Source organism: Stenella coeruleoalba, assembly GCF_951394435.1.
Source record: "Stenella coeruleoalba genome assembly, chromosome: 1".
NCBI lineage: Eukaryota > Metazoa > Chordata > Mammalia > Artiodactyla > Delphinidae > Stenella > Stenella coeruleoalba.
The window spans coordinates 27,808,131-27,822,495 of NC_137169.1; the positions used below are offsets into that span (position 1 = coordinate 27,808,131).

Below are 14,365 nucleotides of genomic sequence, written 5' to 3' on the forward strand. Positions count from 1 at the left end.
GAATATACGTTTTTAACAAGTTCCCAGGTAATGATGAGGCTGCTGCTTGAGGGACTACTTTGAAGCCATTTTGAAGCACTAAATTAATCTAGTTCCCAGCTTTCTATCCTGAGCTCTACTCTCTTTTCTCTACTTTTGTTCCCTGAACAATCTCATCCACCTTCATGACTTCAACTATCACCTATATAGGGTCATCAGATATAGCAAATAAAAATATAAAATGACCAGTTAAATTTGAATTTCAAATAAACAACAAATAATTCTTTAGTATAAGTAAGTCCCAAACATTGCATGTAACATACTTATATGAAAAAATATTCATTGTTCATTTGGTAGTCAAATTTAACTGAGCATTCTACATTTTTATCTGGCAACACTATACCTACAGGTAGATAACTCTGTAATCTCTAAATACCACATCCATATGGGCAAATGCCTCCCAGTGCAAATTACCACTTGAATGTCCCACGAGCCCCTTAACACAACAGATTCCAACACTTATTACTTCCCCCCAAATCCTGTTCCTAGCCCCTCAGTAAATGGTACTGTCACAAACTCAACTTACTGAAGCCAGAAACCTCTTGAGTATTCCTGGATCCTCCTTGACCCTCATACTTCATTTGCTATCTCTAAGTTGGATCAATTCTACCTGAACATCTAAAATCTATTCTCTTCTCCCACTTTACTAGTGAAATACTCAACCACTAAACACACCACATTCTCTCACCCCTCCATGACTTGGCACATGCTCTTCTCTGTCTGAAGCTCTTCATCAATTGCTATTAACTCAAGCGCTACCCATCCTGTGAAGCCTTCCTCTCCTCCCTAGACAGACATAAGGGATCCTTTCCCTGTGCTCCCAATGCACCTTACACAATATTTAAAATTACAGTAATTACATAATACTGTGATTTTATATCTGTATAGAAGTGGCACAAAGCAACAGAAAGAATATATGCTTGAAGCCAGTCAAAACTAAGTTCCTATTCTAGTTCTGATGCTTCCTTTGAGTTTGTAAGTTACTTAACCTGTCCTTCCCTCAGTTCCCTCCTTTGTAAAATGGGGTAAGGATACTTCCCTCCTATGTTTGTAGAGTTTAAATGAGAATAGGTAAGACATACGTAGCATACCTTCTGGCAGGGAGAAGTCACCCAGCAAATAATTACCTCTCCCATTTCCATACCTTTATTCCCCCTTACTATCAATTCTCTTGAGAGCAGAGGCCCTATCTTTTCATCTTTGTAGCTCCTCTGAAAACAAAATAACTAACAAAGCTTAGCATCCTAGTTAAGGGTTTGGGCTCTTGAACCAGACTGCCTGGGTTCAAATGCTAACTCACCCATTTACTAGTTGTGTTACATTTAGTTTAGCAAGTTACCATCTGTGTCTCTGTTTCCTTGTATGTAAAGTGGGAATAATAACATACTTAACTCGTAGGGTTGTAAGCGTCACATGTAAACTGCTTACAATGGTGTTCAACAAGTGCTTTAGGTTATATAAACAGGAATAAAAGTCACTGAACGACTGAATGAGAGCTCAACTATAGCTTTAATATCCAGAACAGACCCTTAGTATATCATAAAATACTCAACTTTTCAATTTTTTGTCTATTTTCCAATATTCAAATACGACATGAAAAATTGCACATACTATTTGTTCAATTGGCTTTTCCACCATAGGTCACACTCTCAATCATGAAAAATTATAGCCTATTCACCTTGAAGCATTAATATAAACCAAAAGGAACTAAGTAGGTCCCTATCCACTTAAATTTACAATGTAAGCTGTTAACGGGATTTTCATTATCACAATTTTTATACAGAAAGAATACTCAATTAACTCACAGTACAATATTTCTTAAATTTTTATACTACAGGCAAGGTACGATGAAAGAAATATTGGATCTGGAATTTTAAAAAACTGGTTTTGTATCCCAGCTTTGCCATGAGACCTTGGTGAAGTCACTTATTCCTTCAGGCTCAGTTTCCTCATCTGTGAAACACAGCCTCTTTTATTTTGATTATTGAGCATGTGCCAGTCATTGTGCAAGGAACTGAGATCAAATAAGACGAGACCCAGGAAACCAAATTCATTGACCTCCAGATGCCATAATAAATGTAAAAGCACTACATGATTTAAAAAAAAAGACAGAGAAAGAATGGCTAATTCTACCTGAGTGACAGTTAAACTATATCTTAAAAGAGGAGGAACTTTTTGCCAAGCTAAAGTATCCAGTTTAGGATACACAGGCAGAAGAAATGGCATGTGCAAAGGCAAGGAAATAAAAATCAACAGAATATACCTTCCTGTGAAATGCAAATAGTTTGCAGGAGCATAGATTAGAAAAGGTGGGAAGCACTACTGGGCATATATCCTGAGAAGACCATAATTCAAAAAGAGTCATGTACCAAAATGTTCATTGCAGCTCTATTTACAATAGCCAGGACATGGAAGCAACCTAAGTGTCCATCAACAGATGAATGGATAAAGAAGATGTGGCACATATATACAATGGAATATTACTCAGCCATAAAAAGAAACGAAATTGAGTTATTTGTAGTGAGGTGGATGGACCTAGAGTCCGTCATACAGAGTGAAGTCAGAAAGAGAAAAACAAATACCGTATGCTATCACATATATATGGAATCTTAAAAAAAAAAAAAAAAAAAGGTTCTGAAGAACCTAGGGGTAGGACAGGAATAAAGACACAGACATAGAGAATGGACTTGAGGACATGGGGAGGGGGAAGGGTAAGCTGGGACGAAGTGAGAGAGTGGCATTGACATATACACATTACCAAATGTAAAACAGATAGCTAACGGGAAGCAGCCACATAGCACAGGGAGATCAGCTCGGTGCTTTGTCTTCACCTAGAGGGGTGGGTTAGGGAGGGTGGGAGGGAGATGCAAGAGGGAGGAGCTATGGGGATATATGTTTATGTATAGCTGATTCACTTTGTTATACAGCAGAAACTAACACACCACTGTAAAGCAATTATACTCCAATAAAGATGTTAAAAAAAAAAGAAAGAAAAAAAAGGTGGGAAGGATGAGTGACGACACTGAAGAGGAAAACAAAGGCCTAAACATGGATAGTTCGGATGCCACACTAAAAAGTTTATGTTTTATCCCTCATGAGGAGACAGGGTCTTTAAAGAGAGCAGTGTCATCAGATCTATAAAGAGCACCATAGTGCTCTTTCCCTGTTGCTGGGGAATTGCATGGGAGGTAGAGGCACCGGTGCATTCAAGATTCGGCTCCACCCATAACCCATTGCTGTGGCCATAACCCACCGCCTTGGTGGAGGAAAGCATTTCCACTGGAGGTGTAATGGACATTAATACTGCTTTACAAGAGATGCTGAAGACCACCCTCATCCAGGACAGCCTAGCATGTGGGATTCCAAAGCTGCCAAAGCCTTAGACAAGTGCCAATCCCATCTCTGTGTGCTTGCATCCAATTCTGATGAGCTTATGTCAAGTTGGTAAAGGCCCTTGTACTGAATGACAAATCAACCTAATTAAGGTTGATGGTAACAAGAAACTAGGGGAATGGGTAGGCCTCTGTAAAACTGACAGACAGGAAAATCCCTGTAAAGCGGATGGTTGCAGTTGTGTGGTGGTTAAGCAAAGAGTCTCAGGCCAAGGATGTCATTAAGGAGTACTTCTAATAGAAGAAATGATCAAATTAAAAACTTGGCTCTTGTTCCTCAAAAAAAAAAAAAAAAAAAAATCACTATACAGAGTTTTGGTGAGATATGTGACTGAAGACATGACGATGAATAGGAAACTGTTATAAAAGTCCAGATGAGAAATAATAAAACAGGGAGGAAAGGGCAAGGTAAAAAAAATATTCTTAAAAGGCAGAACCCACAAAACTTGACAAACAAATGGTTACTTCTGGCAAAAAAAGAGAAAGAATTTACCATCTGGAGGGAAAATAAGTGTCATGGATACCACCATCCCCCACCCCACATCCTGTAGACACTACCTCAGAACCCTTCGCAGCACAGCATTTTAGGAAGGCGTGGAGTGGATGAACAAGACAACATCTACTTGACATCCCTGTCCTGGAATGACACTGCCTTTGAGATAATAAGAGAAATAGAGTATTATCACTATGACTTATTTTATTATTTATATTTTCAATATTATTGATTTGCTTATGCAATGAAGCCAATAACTAGAGTATAAAGCAAAAGAACTGTCCATGAAGGAAAAAAAAATCATTTTTTGCCAAAACAACTAACTGGTCTCTCCACACTAATCTCCACAGATTTCCAATCTGGGTCCCTAAAAGGTAGCCATATGATCTTTCCAAGCATGTTTATCTTATTCTCCCAAGTAAAACCCTACAATGGCTTCCCAAAGCTCTCAGGAGAAGACCAAAATTCGTAACAAGGTCCACAAGGTTCTGCATAATCTGGCCCCAAACTACTTACACTGCCTCATCCTAGAAGTAGGATAGCATAGGCTCTGAAGTCTGATACCTGGGTTTGAATCCAATCTTTGCTATTTATGAGCTGTGATCTGTGGTAAACTGCTTGACCTCTTTGTACCTGGTTTCCTCATCTCTAAAATGGGGATAATAATATGGTTGTGAGAATGGTGCCTGGCACAGTCTAAGTACATATAAGTGTTAATAGTAATAAGTTAGTATTTATAAGATCATGTTATTATGATATAATATACTCTACATATTGACATATTAATATCACTATTAGTATTGTTATTATGATCATCATTATCATCGTCATCACCATTTTTGCACCTCTTCTGTTCCAGGCCCACTGGTCCTGCAGTCCTTCAAAAGAACCAAGCATCTTCCCAAATCAGAGCTTTCCTGTATGGAGATTACTCTACCTGGAACACTCTCCTCCATGCCTTCACCTAGTCAATTCATTCTTCATAATGCGGCTGACAAATCCTTCTCTAGCCCCCTGCCCCCAATCAAAACTAGGTCAGATTCCCCATTTCAGGCTTTTCTTCCACAGCACTTGTCTTAGTTTGTAATTATATATATCATGTGATCAATTACTTGTGTAATGTCTATCTCCTCTACTAACCTGCAAGCTCTATGAAGGAAGGGACTGAACTGATTTTGCTCACTCCTGGATCCCCAGAGCCTGGCATAGAGTAGACCACAAATACTTACAGAATAAATGGAAACTACTATCAGATACAAGAGAGCTTTTTAAAAAGGTACCAATGGAAAAAGGGTAATACACATTACTTTCTTCCCACAAAAAGAAATATAATAGAGTTACCAAGATATTTTTTCATTCAAAGAGCAGAATAGGTGATTTACTCATCTAATGGGGAAAAAATCAGTTTGGGTTACCTTACATGTCAGAAACTAACTAAAAATTTGAATTCACCAGGTAGAAAGGAAGACATTTTTTAAAATTTAAAATAAATATGAAATGCTTACTTGAGCATTGTCAGGTTCTTCTTTAATTTTGTCCAGAAGCCCCCGCTGCGGTGCCATTGCTTTGCCACATTCACCATCCAAAGGTTCTTTCATTCTAATTTTTTAGGTAAAGGAATTCCCCGGTCTAAAACTAATAGATTTCTTCTTGGTGATGGATAGTTGGATTCCTAAAACACAACATAAAGGATTGGTACTCAGGCTTTTTTTTTTTTTTTCATGTTTATCTATATCAAAAGCTTTGTTTTGAGCACAAGGTTTTAGGGCTAAGCATTTGGAAAAAAAAACAACTCTTCTGGGGCCATGACTCTTCTCCTTTCTTCCTGCCTTCTGCTTCTTTGGTAGCTGCCTTCACATAAAGTCTTACAGCAATAGCTCCCGCTTCCCTGATAGCTTTAAAGACAAATACTCTGGTCTTTTATATGTTGAAAGTTACTGAGGTAATTAGACTGGCAGACCAACACGTGAGAGAACGTTACCAAGCTCTTAGAAGAAAGGACTCAGAAATACTGTTTCTGAGTCCATGAGAATTAGTACTTGGAGGCCCACCTCAGCTTACATTTCTCAAAATGGGGCACACCAAACTCCCCACCCCCACCTCTAACTCAGCCTTCACTAGAGGCCTCCATAAGGGCCCCAACTCTCGGCTTAAAGATAGATAAGAGCGCAAGTTGCCACCACAAATGAACAGGTATGCCCTTACTTAAAGTGGACCACCTGCAGGGTCTCACGAAGGCCATGCCCAGGAATGAGCCCCTCTGAGATCCGCTTCCCAATCTCCTTCTTGTAAACAAGATTAGTCATTCAGCGGACTTCCCTTCCCCTAAACAGGACGTAGTACACCTAAAGCAAAAAGGAAACTCTCCAAAGTTGTCTTTACCCAAACAGGCAAGCCAGACATGGAAATGGGCAACTGGCTTAATAACCAGTGCGAGGGATGAGAATTTAGGACTACCTGCCACAGTTACAACAATCTATGGGCTCTCGTGTCGTAATCGCTCCCAAAATCTCGTCCCCACCAATAATTCCCACGCCTGTCACAGGGTACAAACGCTGCAACGTTGTATCTTTCGGAGAGAACGCGACCCGCAAATGCCTGTCAGCGTGTCCCTGCAGCGAAACCGCAACGCCCGACTGCGCTGCTTCCGCCCAGCGCCCGCCTCGTCACGTGGCGCGGCCGCCGCCCCGCCCCACGCGGCCCCTCCCGCTGCTACCGGCCGCGCTCACCTTCTGGTGGCTTCCCTGCTCCCGGGGAGCACCGACCGGGGAAGGAGGAGTAGAACCCAAGGCCCCCACCCTGGGACGAAGATTATTTTCTCTTACGGGAATTTTTCCGCCTAATCCATCGCAACGCAACACCCGGACAACTGCGCGTGCGCAACCCTGGTCTCCGCCCCCTTTCCCATTATGCTCCAGACCTGAGCTGAGTGGATTTCCCAGCATTCCTCTTTCCTCAGTTATGGTTGACTTCTTAAAGAGACCAAAACCCAATGGTGAGAAGATAGAGGAAGAGGTTGGGAAGAAACTAAGGGGCGTAAGATGACGCTGTTAAGTGCCCTGCACCATTCTTTATTGCCCATGTCTGGAAAGGTGACCTGCCAAGAGAACATGAATAAATAATAGCTGATATTTATTAAGCCAAGTGTTTGGTAAACACTTGATATGAATCTTTCCACTTAATGCTCACCACAACTCCAAGAGGTACAATTTTTGTCTGGGAGCTGTAAATGAAGACATCAACTTGTTCAAAGTCAAGATTTGATGTGTTTTCCCTCAACATTGTTTTGGAGATACAGCTATGATCTGTGAGGCTGTCGTTTATTTGTTTTGACTGCTGTATAGTATTCCACTTTATGAATGCGCTGCAGTTTAACTGTCTACTTCTGATGGACATTTGAGTTATTTCCAATGTTCGGCCATTAGGAATAATAGTGCTGTGAACATTCCTGCCTCTTGTGACACATATGCTAGGTTTATACCTAGCAGTGAAATTGCTTGTTGTGTATATATGAAACTTAAGTGGATAATTTCAAACAACTTTAGAAAGTGGTTGTTTCAGTTTGTACTTCCACCAGCCATTTATAAGAATTCCATTTGCCCCACATCCTTGCCAGTAATTACTACTGTACATCTTTTTAAGTTTAGCCATTCTGGTGGGGGTATAGTGGTATCTCGTTGTGATTTTACTTTGGATTTCCCAGATTTCTAATGAGGTTGAACCCATTTTCATGTTTTTTGATATATGGATAGCCTATTTTATGAAGTGCCTGTTCAAGTCTCTTACTCATTTTTGTATTGGACTGTCTGCCATTTTCTTATGGATATAAATTCTGGTGTCCTTTGATGAACATAAAAGACCTTTATGCTTAGTGTTTCTTGTGTCCTGTCAAGAAATATTTTCCTACCAAAGGTTCTGATTGACTTATGGAATTGTTATTACTTTGTCTTTCTCATTTAGATCTACAATCCATCTAAAATTGTATCTTCTGTATGCTGTGAAGTAAGTCAGGTTTCATTTTTCCATGTGAATGTTAAACTGATTAAGTGCTATTGTTTAAAAGTCTGTGCTTTCCCCCACTGTTCTTTATCATCACCTGTATATATATAAGTTGTCATAAATGCGGGTTTGTTTGAAGACTAGGTAATCTATTCCTTTTGTCTCTTTTTGTGGAAATATCACACTGTCTTTATTTCTGTAGTAGCTTTATAATAAAACTTGATATCTGGTAGAAAAAGTCCTTTGTCCCATTGTGTTCTTCAAGACTGTCTTGGCTTTTCTTGGTCCTTTGCATATTTATATACATTTTAGAATCATCTTGCCAAATGTGACAAAATTTTCCTTATAAATTTTAGAATCAGCAAGGATTTTGTTTACTACTACACTAAGGCTGTAGACCTGTTTTGGAGAATTGCCATTTGTTATTCACTGTGTTGAATTGTTTCCCCCAAAAAAATATGTTGAAGTACTGACCCTCAGAATGTGACCTCATTTGGGAATACAGTTGTTGCAGATGTAATTATTTAAGACAAGGTCATATTGGAGTAGGGTTGGCCTTAATCAAGTATGACTGGTGTCCTTATAAGAAGAGATGTAGAGATGGACACATGAAGGGAGAACACCAGTTGACAATTGGGGCAGAGATTGAAGTGCTGCAACTGCAAGCCAAGGAATGTCAAGGGTTGGTGTTAAACACAAGAAACTAGAAGAGGTAAGGAAAGATTCTCCCATACAGATTTCAAAGAGAGAATGGCCCTACTGAAACCTTGATTTTAGCCTTCAAGCCTCCCGAACTATGAGACAATAAATTTTTATTAGTAACACTTTATGACAGCAGGCCCAGGAAACTAAGATAGCATTATATAGGGTTGACTCCTCCAATCCATGAAAATGGTATATCTCTCCATTTATTTAAATGCCTGTAATTTAATATTGTTTTGTAGTTTTTAAGTATAGAGAGCTAACATCCTTTTAAGATGTTTTTCTGGATCTTTGATATTTTATGTCATTTTAAATGGTAAAATTTCATTTTCTAATAGTTCATTTCAATTGTAGAACTACAATTGACTTTTGTATGTTGGTCTTGAAGCCAGCACAATTGCTAAATTCATTTATTAATTCTAACAGTTTATCTATATATTTTTAAAAATTTTTTTAGTTTTCCAACTATGTAGAGAATAATGACAAATCATCTCTTCCTTTCCAAACAGATGACTTTTATTTATATAATTTTCTTGCCTTATTGTGCTGGCTAAAACCTCTAGCAATGTGTTAAATGGAAATAGTGACATTGGGCATCTGTATCTTCTTCCTGCTATGTTGCTTTCAACATAAAACCATTAAATACTATATTTGCTTTAGAATTTTTGCAGTCACCTGTGGGGGGTTAAATATGTTGTATTGTTTGCAACTCCTCCCATCAAGAAAGGGAGTCTATTTCCCTACCCCTTGTTTCTGGGTTGGGCCTTGTGAATTATCTTGACTTATAGAGTATTACAGAACCGATGTCATGTGAATTCTCAAGCATAGGCCTTATAGTCCTTGCAGCTTCTGGTTTTTCTTTTGGCTGCACTGGGTCTTTGTTGCTGCACATGAGCTTTCTCTAGTTGTAGCAAGTGGGAGCTACTCTTTGTTGCAGTGTGCGGGCTTCTCATTGAGGTGGCTTCTCTTGTTGTGGAGCACAGGCTCTAGGCCCGCGGGCTTCAGTAGTTGTGGCACGCAGCCTCAGTAGTCGTCGCTTGTGGGCTCTAGAATGCAGGCTCAGTAGTTGTGGCACACAGGTTTAGTTGCTCCATGGCATGTGGGATCTTCCCAGACCAGGGCTCAAACCTGTGTCCCCTGCATTGGCAGGCAGATTCTTAACCATTGTGCCACCAGGGAAGTCCCACATCTTCTGCTTTTACTTTCTTGGAACATTCCTACAACATATCAAAGTTAGATGGGTTAAACTACTGAATGATGAAAAGTCATGCAAAGAGTGGCCCCATGGCCAGCACCAAGGCCCCATACCTGTGAGTGGAACCATCTTAGATCCTCCAGGTTGCTAGCTGACTGCAGCTTCATGAGCAAGCTCAGGCAGAAGAATTGCCTAACTAAGCCCAAATTGTAGAATCACAAGTAAGTAAATGGTTTTTGTTTTAAGTAAATAACTTCTGGGCTGCTTTGTTATTTAGCAATAGGTATCTGTTCCAGAATTAATATCTAGAAGTGGAGTACTGACAATCCTAAAACCTAAAACATACAACATTGGCTTTGGGACCAGGCAGCAGGCAGGGTCTGGAAAGACAGCAAGGAAACTCTTAGTGGAGTCTGGAAGAGCAGTCAAGAAATTGTTACTGGAGGCTAGAAAAAGACTAACCAGTGTTATGTAGTGACAAAATGTTTGGCAGTGCTGCCACCTGTACTAACTTAGAAGATAGAAAATGTACTTAATGAACTTGTGGACCTAGATTAGGGGATTTCCAGAAAGAATACTAAAAGTGCCTATTGATTTATTTTAACCATCTGTGATAAGCTATTGTAAAAGAGAAATAAGCTAAAGAAGGAACTATTTTGTTTTCAAGCAGAAATTAGACAAAATATAAAGGGTCCAGGACAGTCTCTCCAGCTAGCACAATATCATCAAAATAAGAAATGGCGGGGGACTTCCCTGGTGGTCCAGTGGCTAAGACTCTGTGCTCCCAATGTAGGGGGCCTGGGTTCGATCCCGGGTCAGGGAACTAGATCCCACATGCCGCAACTAAGAGTTGGCATGGGCTTCCCTGGTGGTGCAGTGATTAAGAATCCACCTGCCAATGCAGGGGACACGGGTTCGAGCCCTGGTCTGGGAAGATCCCACATGCCGCGGGGCAACTGGGCCCATGAGCCACAACTACTGAGCCTGCACGTCTGGAGCCAGTGCTCCGCAAGAAGAGAGGCCGCGAAAGTGAGAGGCCCGTGCACCACGATGAAGAGTGGCCCCCGCTCGCCGCAACTAGAGAAAGCCCTCGCACAGAAACGAAGACCCAACACAGCCAAAAATAAATAAATAAATAAATAGATAGATTGGGCGTATCTTGTAAGTGGCTCTCACAGAATGGGTTTCTTTTTTAAAAAATTTTAATAGCTTTATTAAGATATAATTCACAAAAAAAAGATATAATTCACATACCATACAATATACCCATTTAAAGTGTACAATTCGGGACTTCCCTAGCAGTCCAGTGGTTAAGACTTTGCGCTTCCACTACAGGGGGCATAAGTTCTATCCCTGGTCGGGGAAGTAAGATCCCACGTGCCACATGGCACAGCCAAATAAATAAATAAAAATAAAATGTACAATTCAATGGATTTTGTGTATTCACAAAATTGTGCGATCATTACCACAATCAACATCAGAACATTTTCATCACCCCAAAAAGAAACCCTGTATCTATTAGCCATCACTCCTCATTTCCTCCCAACTCCTAGGCAACTACCAGTCTACTTTATTTCTCTATAGATCTGCCTATTCTAAACATTTTTTATAAATAGAATCATACAACATGTGGTCTTTTGTGACTGACTTCTTTCACTTAGCATGTTTTCAAGGTTCATCCACATTTCAGCATGTATCAGTATTTTATTCTTATTGCCAATTAATATGGATGGATTACCATATTTTATTTATCCATTTATCATTTAATGGACTTTTGATTGTAATGAATAATGCTGCTATGTACAATCAGGTGCAAGTTCTTATGTGGACATAGGTTTTTATTTCTCTTGGGTATATACCTAAGAATGGCATTGCTAAATTATATGGTAGGTCTGTGTTTAACCACTTGAGATTGTTTTCCAAAGTGGTGTACCTTTTTTGCATTCCCTCTAGCAGTGTATGAGAGTTTCATTTTCTTCTCATCCCCTAAACGTTTATTATTATCTCTCTTTTTGCTGATAACTGTCTTAGTGGGTGTGGAGTTGTATCTCATTGTGGTTTTAATTTGCATTTCCCTGATGACTAATGATGTTGAGCATATTTTCATGTGCTTATTGGCCAATTGTTGATCTTCTTTGGAGAAATGTCTATTCAGATCATTTGTCCATTAACTGGCTTGTCTTTTTGTTATTGAGATATAAAAGTTCTTTATATATTCTTATTGCAATGCCCCATCAGATATGTGATTTGCAAAGATTTTATCCCATTCTGTGGGTTGCATTTTTACTCTCTTGATGGAATCTTTAATTTTACTGATGTCCAATTTATTTTCTTCTGTTGCTTGTGCTTTTCAGTGTCATATCTAAGAAACCATTGCCTAATCCAATGTCACAGAGATTTATGTCTATGTCTTCTTCAAGGATTTTATAGTTTTAGCTCTTACATTTAGGTCTTGATCTATTTTGAGTTAATTTTGTATATAGTGTGAGGTAGGGGGTCCAACTTCACTCTTTTGTATGTGGATACCAGTTGTCCCATACCCATTTGTTACAAAGACTGTTCTTTCCCCCACTGAATTATGTTGGAATGCTTGTGGAAATGAATTGACGTGAAGGTTTATTTCTGGTCTCACAATTTTTTTCCATTGACCTATATGTCAATACTTATGTCAGTACCATGTTGTTTTGATGACTACAGATTTGCCATAAGCTTAAAATACATATATTTTTCCAGGTTTTTCAATACTAAAAGAGGCCCAATAGCAGCTCTAATATTTTTGCCCAACATTCACTCTTGTGTACACCCTTGGAACCTAAATTTGGTCTCTGGTGTTTTTTTCCCACCAAAAGAATCTGGAACTCATTGCAGAATAGATGATTCTATGGGGCAGGAGAAAAATCAGTATGGCTTTGGAACATTCTGTTGTGTCAAGAGTGTTTCAAGGATGTCAGGGGCAGAGCTAAAAGGCCAAAGCTTAAAGATGTGCTCACTGACCAACTTGCAATTATTTTATTTTATTTTATTTTAAATTATTTACTTTTCAGTTTGTGTCTCTTAATTCCCTACCCCTATCTTGTCTCTCTCCCATTCCCTCTCCCCACTGGTAGCCACTAGTTTGTTGTCTATAACTGTGAGTCTGTTTTTGTTTTCTTGTATTCATTTGTTTGTTTTATTTTTCAGATTCCACATGTGAGTGATAACACAAATTATTTGTCTTTCTTTGACTTATTTCACTAAGCATCATATCCTCTAGGTCTGTCTATGTCATTGCAAATGGTAGAATTTCATTCTTTTTTTCATCATCAGTGATGACATATGGTCCTAGGCTTTTCTTTGTTGAGGATTTTCTTCTTATTACTGATTCAATTTCCCTACTGATTAGGTATTTTTGTTTTTGTTTTTGTTTTGCCATGCCACACAGCTTATGGGATCTTAGTCCCCCACCAGTGATCGAAACTGGGCCCCAGCAGTGAAAGCACTGAGTCCTAACCACAGACCACCAGGGAATTCCCAAGACTTTCATTCTTTTTTATGGCTGAGTAATAATCCATTGTATATATATATACCACATTTTATTTATCCATTCATCTGTTGATGGACACTTAGGTAATTGTAAATAATGCTGCTATAGACTTTGAGGTGCATGTATGTTTTTGAATTAGTGTTTTCGTTTTCTTCATATATATAACCAAAGGATTGGAATTGCTGGATCATATAGTAGTTCTGTTTTTAGTTGAGGAACCTCCACACTGTTTTCCATAGTGGGTACCCCAATTTACATTCCCACTAAGAGTGTGCTAAGGTTCCCTTTTCTTCACATCCTCACCAATATCTGTTATTTGTAGACTTTCTGATGATAGTCATTCTGAGAGGTGTGAGGTAATATCTCATTGTGGTTTTGGTTTGCATTTCTCTGACTGTTAGCAATGTTGAGTATCTCTTCATGTGCCTTTCAGCCATCTGATATATATTTTTCAGAAAAATGTCTATTCAGGTCTTCTGCCTATTTTTTAATCAGGTTGTTGGTTTAGTTTTTGGGTTTTTTTGTTACTGAGTTATATGAGCTGTTTGTATATTTTCAATATTAACCCCTATCGGTCATATCATTTGCAAATATTTTCTCCCATTCAGTATGTTGTTTTCTCACTGTTAATGGATTCCTTTGCTGTGCAAAAGTTTTTAAGTTTAATTTGGTCTCATTTGTTTATTTTTGCTCTTGTTTCTTTTGCCTTAGGAGGCATCCAAAAAATATTGCTATGATTTATGCCTATGTTTTCTTCTGACCAACTTGTAATAATTTGATTGTAAAACATCATGATTTGGGTTAATTGGAATAATTCAAATCTATAAAGGTTATACATCCATATTAAGACTGAAAAGAGAAAAATAGCTTTAATACAATAAAAGGATGAATACAATATGATACATTTAATAATGAGTTATATGTGTATCTGCAAGTAGAGGTGTGAATGCACATGTATTTTTTCTTCTGTAAAGGGTATGTTGATTTAAATATACCTACATATAATTTACTTATGTTTATGC

The 14,365-nt window shown here is 38.7% G+C and overlaps 1 protein-coding gene and 1 pseudogene across 14 annotated transcripts in view; one reads left to right on the forward strand and one right to left on the reverse strand.

Annotated features, from left to right (window-relative positions):
• The window catches only part of ZMYM6 (zinc finger MYM-type containing 6), a 50,641-nt gene extending 42,648 nt beyond the window's left edge, over positions 1-7,993 (reverse strand). For 3 of the 13 annotated variants that reach the window (XM_079921011.1, XM_079921008.1, XM_079921009.1), the window contains exons 1-2: positions 6,130-6,372; positions 5,430-5,596 (exon numbers count right to left, since the gene is read on the reverse strand). Coding sequence is in view for 11 of the 13 variants with exons in the window: in XM_079921008.1 (XP_079777134.1) it covers positions 5,430-5,522 (93 nt within the window). In the remaining 2 variants the exon portion in view is untranslated. The other 10 variants (XR_013828258.1, XM_079921001.1, XM_079921003.1 and 7 more) reach the window with 8 other exon arrangements.
• Positions 3,309-3,669, forward strand: LOC307196363 (small ribosomal subunit protein eS12-like; annotated as a pseudogene). The gene has a single exon. The product of its transcript is annotated as a small ribosomal subunit protein eS12-like (transcript).
• Positions 7,994-14,365: the final 6,372 nt, after the last annotated feature.